We start from the raw sequence: 11995 nt of genomic DNA, 5'->3' as shown, positions 1-11995 counted from the left end.
TTTATTCACCAATTTGAGTTCTGAGTAGTTTTTAAAAATTGCATCATCTGATCTCAAAGAATAAGGATGTGCCACCTTTGCAAATATTCAAAAGTATGAATCTGCAGCTCCGAGGCTGTATCTTGCCTTTGCTATTTGCCTTTTCTTCTTCAAGGATCCTGCCCCTGCTGACTGCTGTTGTGACCATCAAAGCAAGGCCACAGAAAGGCCAGCTGTGAGGAGGAGGAGGGGGGCAGTGTGGTGTGTGACAGCTAGGGCTTCTTCTCCCAGCAGTTTCTAAGTTATTGTGGTCAGTTGGCTAATTTGATGCAGAGAACATATTTAGACCTGCACATTGGGGATTAGCATAGTACTCATGATAAGGTAATTTCATTAAAATAAACAATTTTTTTTCTATGGAGTGTGTTATAAAGGATTTGAGAGAGAGAGAGAGAGAGAGAGAAAGAGAGAGAGAGAGAGAAGAGAAAATAAAGTAATGCGGCAAGATGTTAATAATCAGGGAAATCTATGTGAAGGGCATATGTGTTATATTGTAGTATTCTTGCCACTTTTCCATAAATTTGAAGAGTTGGGGAGGTAAATAATTTTTCTTCTACACTTATAGGTATGTGCCTGAGACACCTCTATAAGGGAGGGTATCTTGCATATGGGAGATTTATTTCCTGCTTTAAGAGTAAGGAAAGAAGGTCAGAGTGTTCTCCTTACCTAGACTGTTTCTCAAGTAATTTTAATTAAAATGAATCATTATGTCAAATGTGGTGTATTTTAGGGTGACATATTCTGAACCTCTACACATGTCAGCAAACACCACCAACATGCCCTGAAGAATGATCAGGAATGATCGAGAATGATCAAATGCCAGACATTTAGGCCAACATGGATCAGAACACATGACTGTCATGGGGTCATGGGTGGCCTCCTTTGGGATTCCTCCTTTGGGGAGTGGGGCTTCTGAACTTGAACTATTTCTTACAGAAGAAATACATATTGGCAGTCCCTCAATACACATTTTATAAACAGAATTTATCAGCCTAATGTAGATAAGTTGGGAAGAATCTGTTTAGATATTTTGAAAGCCAAGGTGTCCCTAGCATTTGAGATCAGCAAAGCTCTGTGCCCCATCCAGATGTGTCAGCCAGTGATGGAAGAACATAGGAAGTAGTGGAAGACAAAGGAAGCGAGGTTACAGAAGTGGTCTGATCATAAAGTGTATATCACTTCTCCTTTTCAGCCAATATGCCTTTCTTTTGTTGTACTTAATGTTTTTAAAATACTACAGAATGAAATCCCACATACCTTCAAGACAATGGCAGAAAAGAGCTGACATCCTATTATTACTGAACTTTTAATTTTTTGTGTCCATAAACCTTTGCATAAGTGATATTTGGAGATATTCATTTGGACCCAAACCTAAGAGTGGCTACATCATCAGTCTCTAAGTCAGGTTAATTTTGAGCTGACAGAAAAATATTTTCCAATATGGGAAAGAAGCAATTCTCAAACTTTAACATGAATATAAATCACCCAGGGATCTCATTAAAAATACAGATTCTGATTCAGTAGATCTGGGGATGAGCTTAAAATTCTGCATTTCTCACTAATTTCCAAGTGATGCCGATGTAGCTGGTCCATGGACCACATTTCAAATAGCAAGAGGAGGTCAGAACAAGTCTTGGAGTCAAGCAAGTTCTCCACTTTCTTTCTACAATTGCAAATGGGGAAAAAGGATACATGATAAAATTCTTGTGAGGCTGATATAAAATAACCATCTGAAAGCACTTTGTAAACTTTCCTTTCCCTAGTATTGATTTTTTTCTAATACCATATTGCTTTATAAACTCTTCTTTGCAGATAATCTTATATGATAAAAGCCTAATATGCTAAGTGTCCAGTCATCCGGTTGTCAATTCAATGAATCAAAGCATAATAATAAAGCAATGATATGCTAAGGCTGCTCAACCGCTCTCGATGATGTGTACTGACCACCAGGGGGCAGATGCTCCAACTGGTAGGTTAGCTTGCTGCGGGGTCCAGCCGATCGGATCGGGACTGAGTGAGATGGGCCGGACACCCCCTGGAGCCCTCCTGCAGTCCCTCCCTGGCTGGCCAACCTCCCACATCCCTCCCCGGCCCCAATCGTGCACTGGTGGCGTCCCTCAGCCTGGCCCGTGCCCTCTCGCAATCCAGGACCCCTCAGGGGATGTTGGAGAGCTGGTTTCGGCCCGATCCTGCTGGCCAGGCAGAGGGACCTGACTGGTGCATGAATTTGTGCACCGGGCCTCTAGTTTAAAAATAAACAAGGGCCCTAGCTGGTTTGGTTCAGTGTATAGAGTGTCAGCCTATGGACTGAAGGGTCCCAGGTTTGATAAATTTTGCAGCATTATTGCTTCTTAAAGAGCTTGAAATGAATGCAGAAACCACAAGCAAAATTCATTCCTATGGACATTCCTATTACACCTATTAAGAATTCTAAAGATTTGATATCTTTTTGAAGAGCTATAAATGTTTATCAACTGGTTTTTTTTTCTGAAAAAGTTTCTTTTGAAGATTTTGGATTCCCATTTTATATCATTCTTCCCAAGACCAACTAGAATAGCCTTCTTTTCTCTACGTAAGCTCCAACCAAAATAACCAATGGATATTTAAAATATGTTTTTATTGATTTTTAGAGAGAGAAGAACGGAGCAGGATAGAGAGATAGAAACAATGATGAGAGAAACAACATCACCTCTTGCACACCCCCTACTGGGGATTGAGCCCACAATCTGGCATGTGCCCTGACAGGGAATAGATCCGGTGACCTCTTTGTTCATGGGTCGACACTCAACCACTGAGCCACACTGGCAGGGCACCAATGGATATTTAGTATTGGATTTTGGGGAAATAATCAAAGAGTGAAGCCATAATCTAAAAATTGTAATTACATCATTTTCATATATAGTGTTGAGGTACTGTGGAATGAAAGAATCCAAATTTTCAAAAAACAAAGGTAAATCAATTGAAAAGCTATTGAATATCAACAGACCTTTCAGAAAATAGCAGAGTAAACAAAACAGGCAGTGCTAAGATTCCAATCCAATTTAAAAAAAATCACCTGTTACTCACAGAACATAAAAATACTTTTGGAAAATAAAATTTTAATACTAAAGTTACAATTCAGATTTGACAAACTTATTTTCCTAGAGACATTATGAGGGTTTTTTTAAATAAGGGGAAATTCCTGGGCAATGATCAGAAGTGATAACAGCATCAGTGGTCAGATAAGAGGCTTAGCCATTCACTAGACTCCCACATTTGGCTAGATTCAAGTTTCCATACAAAGAAATTATTTTCCAGTATGTACGAGAACAGAACTGAGATGCCATGCCGTTGTGAGTTTAGAAATAAAAAGTTTTTAAAAATTCTACTGCCTTTAACTGAGTACAAGGGTATTAATAACTAACCTGAGGGAAGCTGGTGGCAATGATGGTGTTCTGTGGGTGGAGCTGCATAGAAAAGAGGAGACTATTTGATAAAGGTAAAATTAAACAAATTGTCCCCAGGGGAACCAAGGTCCTCTTTTATTTCAAGATTTTAAAATATTTATATCTTGCATAATTATGATTATACAAACCTAAAATATATTAAGACTAAATTATTGATTCTTTTACAATCTCATTGTATAACGAATCATTCAGCACTATTTTATTATTTTACTTTTCATGTTGCTTATTACCAATGTACTTTGAGATTCTGTTCATTTTTTCCCACTACTTTTAAAAATTATATTTTCTTGTTTATTTTCCTCTGTATCTGACTTCCTCCTTCTCACTCTTTTCAAACCCCTTTTTGATGTCAGCTGAGGTCTTGAGTGATGGTTATTGGCTCACTACCTTGTCAAATATATGCATTGTGCTGAGTCATTTAAGGGAAGGAAATATAAAGGATACAGAGAACAGACCCAAGATTTTAGTGAGATAAGTTAACAGATAGCATCAGCCATACCACATATGACTATCTCTATAAGGATCAAGAAAGTCTATTATCAGTTTTATAATTTTTTTTTTTAAATAATTTTATTGATTTTTTACAGAGAGGAAGAGGGAAGGATAGAGAGTTAGAAACATCGATGAGAGAGAAACATCAACCAGCTGCCTCCTGCACACCTCCTACTGGGGATATGCCTGCAACCAAGGTACATGCCCTTGACTGGAATCGAACCTGGGACCCTTCAGTCCCCAGGCCGATGCTCTATCCACCGAGCCAAACCGGTTTTGGCCAGTTTTATAATTTTAAAAAATTGCATTTATATTCTCTGCCCACATCTGTATATGGTGTGTGAATAACTCTTAATAACTGCACATGACTGTGCACATACACTGTAAGCATACTTAGGTAGTCCTGGTATACCTTATTCAATTTAAAAAATATGTTTATTGATTTTAGAGAGGAAAGGAGAGGGAGAGAGAGATAGAAATATCAATGATGAGAGAGAATCATTGATTGGCTCCCTCCTGCACACCCCCTACCCGGGCATGTGCCCTGACTGGGAATTGAACTGTGACCTCTTGGATCATAGGTAGATGCTCAACCACTGAGCCACCCTGGCTGGGCCCTTAGTCAATTTTGAAAGAACAAGGCAAGTGAAAGAGGCAGCAATGGTGATTTTATAAACTACTTAACTAAATAAGATGAAGTTAAACAAGAATCAAGTCAAATTTGTTGAGAACGTTTATTGCTGCCAGTTGAGATTAATGAAGTATAGACCGTCTTTGCTAAAGATGAGCCAAGGGAAGCGCCACCTCATTCCCTTGGCCACAGGCCTCGGTTATGAGCTGTCACTGTCAGGTGGTGGGATGCCATCATCCCTTCCTCCAGGACATCTTGTGGTAGCGCCTGCTCCTCAGTGACTAGCTTTGCTGCACTGTCTGAAGCCGCTTCATTTTTGTTTTCTGCCTTCGAGCATTTCTCAGTTTCTTAGTTTTTAAGAAATTATCCTCTAATTGGTATAGAAAGTCTTCAACTCGTCCAACCTAGGAGAAATAGATACAAGATTTGTTGTTGTTTTCCCAGGTTTTGTATATGTAGGAAAATGGTGATGTATTTAAAATTAAACGACACATATAGGTCCATGTTGGGACAGAACGATTAACATAAAAGGCTCCTTCTGTCTCTATTTCGGGTTCCCCTGTGTTAGGAATGTGAAGCAGGCATGAGGGCGTTTGCTTTGCTACTCAGTCCTCCCCACTGGGTATGAGAATCACTGGCTATCTTTAATGGTCAGTAAAACCAGGGATTTCAAATAGAAGTGAATGGTGAAAAATTAATCTGTAATAAAAAAGATGGAAAGAAACAAATCTACTAATCTCAAATGAGAGATTCTTGCATTTGTGTGCCCCTGGCTAGCTTGGGAGAAAAATGAGTATTCCACATTGTCTTAGGAAGAACCATTTCTTTTAAATAAAAAGGAAATTTTGAAAAAATACATTTTCTTAAAAAAATGCCACACTCCAGGAAATAAGATAAAATAATGAATACAAATAAATAATTCTTAAAAATAAAGTATTAAAAAAATAAATAAAGTATTCATCTTTCTTCAAAGAAAATTTCTAATTATTCAGTGATGGTTAAATGAATTATGTGATTTGTCAGAAAGAACTATAGAATAAAACCATTTACATATATTCTGAGTTGGGCCCCCAGAAGTCTGTAGATACAACAATTCATACTTAACCCTGATTGTCAGGACCCATTTATTTTATTAGCCTAAAGCCATTTGCTGAAAACCTCATTGTCATCAAGTTAGCTCAAGGTGCATGAACAATATCACCTACTTAAGATAAAAAGCACTTACAACTTCAATTTTTCAATTTTGAGTTCTACTTTTAAATCACTTGATTTATCATTCATTGTGATATCAAAGAGAGTTCAGATTGCCAAAAGAGAATGATAGATGGCAGCACTAATTTATCTGTTATTTTTAGGTCTTATATCACCCAGGTGATGTAAGCTGTCCATTGATTTAAAAAAAAAGAAAAGAAGATAACATATTTATATAAAAACAATTTGTTTTGAAAATTTAAAATTACTTCAGCTAAATTTCTCCAAAGGCACATTGTTGTTTATGATGTCTGATGATTGCAGCAATCATCAAGATAATTTGACAGAATATTTTTGGCTCTTGTCATGAAGTCAATGCATTAGTTTATGTATTCCATACATTTATATTAACCAACATATACCAAAACTATGAGTAAAAATTAACATAGAACACAATCAAAACAAACATAATAGATGGCACTTTATTGTTACTTCAATAGCTGAGTTGATGCACTGATAATTTATCGTTCAAATCAAAGCTCTTTACAATTAGAATCTTTGTAATTAGCTCAAATACAACTTAAAACTACAATCCTAATGCAACAAAAAGCTTTCTTCAATGATACAGAAAGATAATTGTTTTATACTACCCATTAGGTAACTGCTGTCTTTTATTTATTTATTTATTTTTTCAGTTGTGTTTATTAACAACACTGTTGTCTGGTGGACATAGCTCAGGGGCTGAGCTTCGATCTATGAACCAGAAGGTAACAGTTTGATTTCCAGTCAGGGCATATGCCCGGATTGCATGTTCAATCTCCAGGGGGGGCATGCAGGAAGCAGCCGATCAATGATTTTCTCACATCATTGATGTTTCTATCTCTCTCTCCCTTTCCCTTCCTCTATCAAATTAATAAAATCAATCAATCATCAATCAATAAAAAGAATAGTGTTGACTGTGTTGCTTTTCATTACAAACATTGCAGACAAAAAAGAAACACAGATGTGTCTTTGGAATAGAGTATTGCCTAATTAAGCTGGGAGGTCTAGGGTGCAAACTATGTGCAATGTCTTACCTGGTCGTCTGTGTTCACCTCCTACCTGGTTGTCTACATGCTGACATTTCAACCCATTCTAATGGTGGTGGACTGATCTTTGGAAAATGTAATCCCAATCACATTATTCTTTTTCTTAAAATACTTAAGTAGGCTCCCACACCCTAAACATGGCTTACACTGCTTTGGGTGATCTGGATCATTTATGCCACTCCCTGTGCCTCAGCCATGGCTCATCTTTCAGTTATTTGAGCACAGCTGTGCAGTGTTCTCTGTGCCCTTGATCCTCCTAATGCTCTGCCCTCTGATGGAACACTCCTATCTGAACCCTTACACATCCTTTGAATTTCAAATTCAATATCAGTGTCTCAGGGAAGTCTTTCTGGATAGCCCAGACCAGATTGGGTCTCTCAGTAACATATTCCCATAGCAACCCATTCATTTCTTTGCATATTGTAATTTTTTTGGTTAATTGTTTATAATGATTTATTTAATGTATTCCCATCTGGTCTTTAATCTCCACAAGGCAAGAAATAGGTCCATATTGTCCACTGTTTCCAGCACCTAGGATATAGCAGACCCTCATTAATCCTCCTCTCTGATAATAGAGCTGAAACCAATGTGTTTTCCCATACTCAAAGTGATGCATGGAACATATCAGAAGGCTTTCTTTTCTCTTACAAGTTAAATAATCACTACTTTCATATGCCATAATTCTGTTAGTACTGTTTATCTTTGAGACTCTCAAGGCAAGGTAATAACAAGGTGTGGTCTCCACACTTAAAAGTAGCCAGAGGTAGAAAAAGCACTGAATAGGGAGTAGGAGTTGTTGAGTTCTGCTCTTGGTCTGTCTTATAACCCTGATCTGTTGACCTCACAGAAGTGATTTGGTCTTTCTGAGCTTCAGGTTGGTGAGGAATGGGTTAGCCTGAAAATTTCCAAGGACACACCAAGCCAAAAAATGCCATGACTTATATTCATAGATCAGTTAGTCCAGTCTTAAGATGAGCCCTCACATTTTTCAGATCAGAGATTATTCTCTTAGAGTACACCATTAGATGAATGACCCAGTAAGCAGTAAAGTAAGCCCATTTTAGCTTCTATACTTACTGAAGTGTAGGAGAGCTGCAGCATGTTTTTACTAAAGCTGGTTCTTTATTTTCTTTTTTTTAAAGTCAAGGAAAGAAAAATGCTGGTTGAAGAGAAAATAGATTCATATAACTAAGATGAACAGATTGCAAATGATAGAAATTTCTATAAAGCCCTTAGGGAAATAAAACACAAAGAAATATGTAAGCATGTAAAGAAGGAAATGAGCCAGGTTTTGGAGCAGAGGCCTCATTAGACTTTCTTTTTGGTACAGAATTTACTTGCTTAACTATGTCAGATCGTCTACTTGGTCATTCCGGGTCTAATTTTCCCATTTGCAAAATGGGCAGATACCACTTCCTTGGAAAGGCAGACTTGGCATTACAGAGATATGGGCAGCTGACCAAGCGAGCTTGCAGAGAATTTTGGGCTGTCAGATGATTGAGGGGAACGAAAGGTCTCAGGAAAGCAGAGTCTCAGCTCGCATGTGGCTATCAGTTATATTCACATAAAAAAGGTAAGGGATATCCACTAGTTTCTCAGGACCTTTCCATTCTTACACACAAAAGTCTGTCAGAAGAAAGATGATTATGAAACTCTAAAACAGAAGACAGCCTGAGAATATAGGAGATCTCAAAATTCTAATACTACAAAAACAATATCAATTAGGAAGAAATGTGCAGGTTGACCAATACTATAGAAAAATTTCTAGCCAGCCCATGTTTTAAAGGAAGTACATTCATACTTTTGTGCAAATATTTATTATCTACTATATATTTGGTACTGTACTAGGGCAATAAGCAAATATGTCAAGATGTTTGTCTAAGAAGAACTCATATCCATGTAGGAGAGGCAGTTAATTATTACTATTACAATAATGCATAACTGTTTATATGTGAACAATGTACAAAAAAGCTCTGTTAGCAAAAATGTCAGAACAGTGAATGTTATCTGCAGGAATGTGGAGGTTACAGGAGCCAGGTCTTTGCTAGGACAAGAAATCCATTTCAGCCCAGTAGGTGTGGCTCAGTGGTTGAGCATTGACCTATGAACCAGGAGGTCAGGGTACAATTTCCAGTCAGGGCACATGCCTGGGTTTTGGGCTCAATTACCAGTAGGGGGCATGCAGGAAGCAGCTGATCAATGATTCTCTCTCATCATCGATGTTTCTCTCTCTCCCACCTTCTCCCTTCCTCTCTGGAATCAATAAAAATATATTTAAAAAAAGAAAAAAAAAGAAACACATTCCAAGCAGAGGAAAAGCCATCCACCCAAGCAAGATTGTGAGAGAACCTGGGCTATTTGATAGGGATGAGTTGCTTATAGCATAGATAGAGGCATGAGGGGTCTGGGAGTAGAGACATGTACAGTAGGAAATATAGACTGGGGTCAGCATGTAAAATGTTGAACATATTTAGCTCTGTGGTTAGAAAGATAAATCTGGTGTCATTGTGTGGAGTGAAATGCAGTAAGGGAAACTAGAAGCAGGTGGATGAATTAGGAGGCCAGTGCAATAGGATATGAAAAACACAACAAAGGCCTGATTCAAGGATTTAAGAGACATTTAGAAAGTAAGAACTATAGATTTAATGAAAAATTCTTGGTTAGGATAAGAAGGCAGGAAGAATTAGGAACGACTGTGAAATTTCTAATTTGAGATCATGATCATATCTTAATGAGGTAAGGAATACAACTCAATAAGTAGTTTTAGGGCAAAAGAATAAGTTTAATTAGTGACAAATACAGACTATGAAAGAAAGCCCACATAATCAGGAATGTGTTAAAAAATGGGCTTATATAATAGCTTAGCCCTAGGCTAAAAGCCAAAATGATGTAAAACTCCAAATTGAAAAGAAAAAAACAACCACGTGAGCGTGAGAAGCATTGTAAAAGTCAAAAGTACTAAGAAAACAAACAAAAGGAAGCTTTCAGTTATTCAGAGCAAAAAGATGCTCATGACTGAGACATGACCTACTGTGAAGACAGATAAATCTGGGTGGAAATCCCAGCTCCAGCATGTTCTTGGCATGTGACTTAGGGCAAACTTAATTGAACTTCTTGGAACCTAAGTTTCCTCATCTATCCATTGATTCAAAGGTCCTGGTCAGATTAAATTAAAACAATTTACATGACATGTTTGCATAGGCCTGAATTGCTATTATGTAGTAGGATCACTAATACTAGAATCTGGAAGTATAAAACCTGCAAATGGGAAAAGCATAAATACATGGAAAAATGCATAGAAAAGTGAAGTAAAATAAAAAGCTGAACAACATCTAATAGTTACTGTGTTTTTGGCTTCTTTTCTGGAAGGGATGCTGCCTCCGTAACTGTGCTAAGTGTAGGTGTTTGACATACATTAGTCTTGTGATTAGGTCTCTAAGTTCCACTATATAAAAGGCAGAATTAGGTGGGGGTCAAAGGAGGGAAGAGAAGTAAGTTTCTGATAGTACATATTAGCCACAAGTTCAATATAAATCAACAGGATTACCAGGTTACCTCCCCCAGAGCTGATCTGAGTATAAACAGTGTTTAAAATGTATCTGTCTCAAAGAAGGCAATGGTTTTCACCTTCTCTGCTCAGGTCATATCAAAACTGGGTTATCATGCTGAGTTCTGAGTCCAAGGTCTGGACTCCAGATTGTATGAAGAAAGTTGAAGGATCTGGAGGTGTTTAATATGGAAAAGAGAAACATAGCAGGTATCTGTGGTGTCCTGAGTTATATCAAAGTTGTTATGTGGAAGAGGTGATAGATCTGTCTTGTGTCAGCACACACACTGGAGAGTGCTATCTAGATGTAGAGGATGCACTTGACTCACAGTTCATTGACTAGTCACATGACTTCAATTTGAACTTGAATTTTCTCATATCCTATCTAATAATAGACAAACATGGTAATTAACCGTACCTCTGACACAGTTCCCATTGGCTAATCAGGGCGATATGCAAATTAACTGCCAACCAAGATGGTGGCCAGTAGCCAGGCAGCTGAAGCGAACAGGAGGCTTGCTTGCTCCGGTGATGGAGGAAGCCAAGGTTCCCCACCTGCTGCAGCCGGCTCTGAGCTGCAGTCTAAGCAACTATGTTGCAATCATAGAACCTAAACAATCCCCAGAAACCTGCTTTCAGCTGTCAGAGCTGGAGCAAGCAGGACTGAAACAATGTTGCAATTATAGAACCCAAACAAACCCTAGATTCCTGCTTTCAGCAGCTGAGGCCTCAAGCTGGAGCCGGCCTCAGAGCTAAAGCCGGCTCTCAGCTCCAGTTACAGCCATAGAAGTTAAATAAATCCCAGAATAAAAGAAAAAAAGGAAAAAAGGAGAGGTTGGGAGCTTCAGTCACCCGCCAGCCTGAAAACGGCCCTCAGCCCCTCACCCAGACTGGCCAGGCACCCCAGTGGGGACCCCCACCCTGAAGGGGGTGTGACCAGCTGCAAACAGCCATCATCCCCTCATCCAGGCTGGCCAGGCACCCAAGCGGGACCCCCACCCTGACCCAGGACACCATTCAGGGCAAACCAGGCGCCCCCACCCATGCACCAGGCCTCTATCCTATATAGTAAAAGGGTAATATGCCTCCCAGCACCGGGATCAGCAGAGCCATGAGGCCTCCTGGCCCCTGGAGCAGTGTGACAGGGGGCAGCGCCCAAACCCCCTGATCACCCTGTGGCTCTGTGTGTGACAGAAGGCGGGGCCACAACCTCCCTATCCGCCCTGCTCTGTTTGTGACAGGGGAAGGCGCCCCAACCCCCTGATCGGCCCTGCTCTGTGCCTGATAGGGGAAAGCTCCCCAACCCCCTGATCGGCCCTGCTCTGTGTGTGACAGGGTGGAGCCACAACCTCCCCATCGGCCCTGCCCTGAGTGTGACGGGGGGAGTGCCCCAACCCCCTGATTGGCCCTGTTCTGTGGGTGACAGGGGGTGGCACCCCAACCTCCTGATCCGCCCTGCTCTGTGTGTGACAGGGGGCGGTGCCCCAACTCCCCTATCGGCCCTACTCTGTGCATGATAGGGGGGAGCTCCCCAACCCCCTGATTGGCCCTGCTCTGTGTG

The 11995-nt window shown here is 39.7% G+C and overlaps 1 protein-coding gene across 1 annotated transcript in view; it reads right to left on the bottom strand.

Annotated features, from left to right (window-relative positions):
* Positions 1–4889: 4889 nt before the first annotated feature.
* Positions 4890–11995, bottom strand: part of SPATA16 (spermatogenesis associated 16) — a 207340-nt gene continuing 200234 nt past the window's right edge. The window contains 1 exon segment of the mRNA XM_070403628.1: positions 4890–5012. Coding sequence (XP_070259729.1) covers positions 4890–5012 — 123 coding nt within the window.

This window comes from Myotis yumanensis, unplaced genomic scaffold (genome assembly GCF_028538775.1).
Source record: "Myotis yumanensis isolate MYYU_CA2020_CCGP unplaced genomic scaffold, mMyoYum1.0.hap1 SCAF_2, whole genome shotgun sequence".
NCBI classification, from domain to species: domain Eukaryota; kingdom Metazoa; phylum Chordata; class Mammalia; order Chiroptera; family Vespertilionidae; genus Myotis; species Myotis yumanensis.
This window is presented reverse-complemented; position numbering and strand designations above follow the sequence as displayed.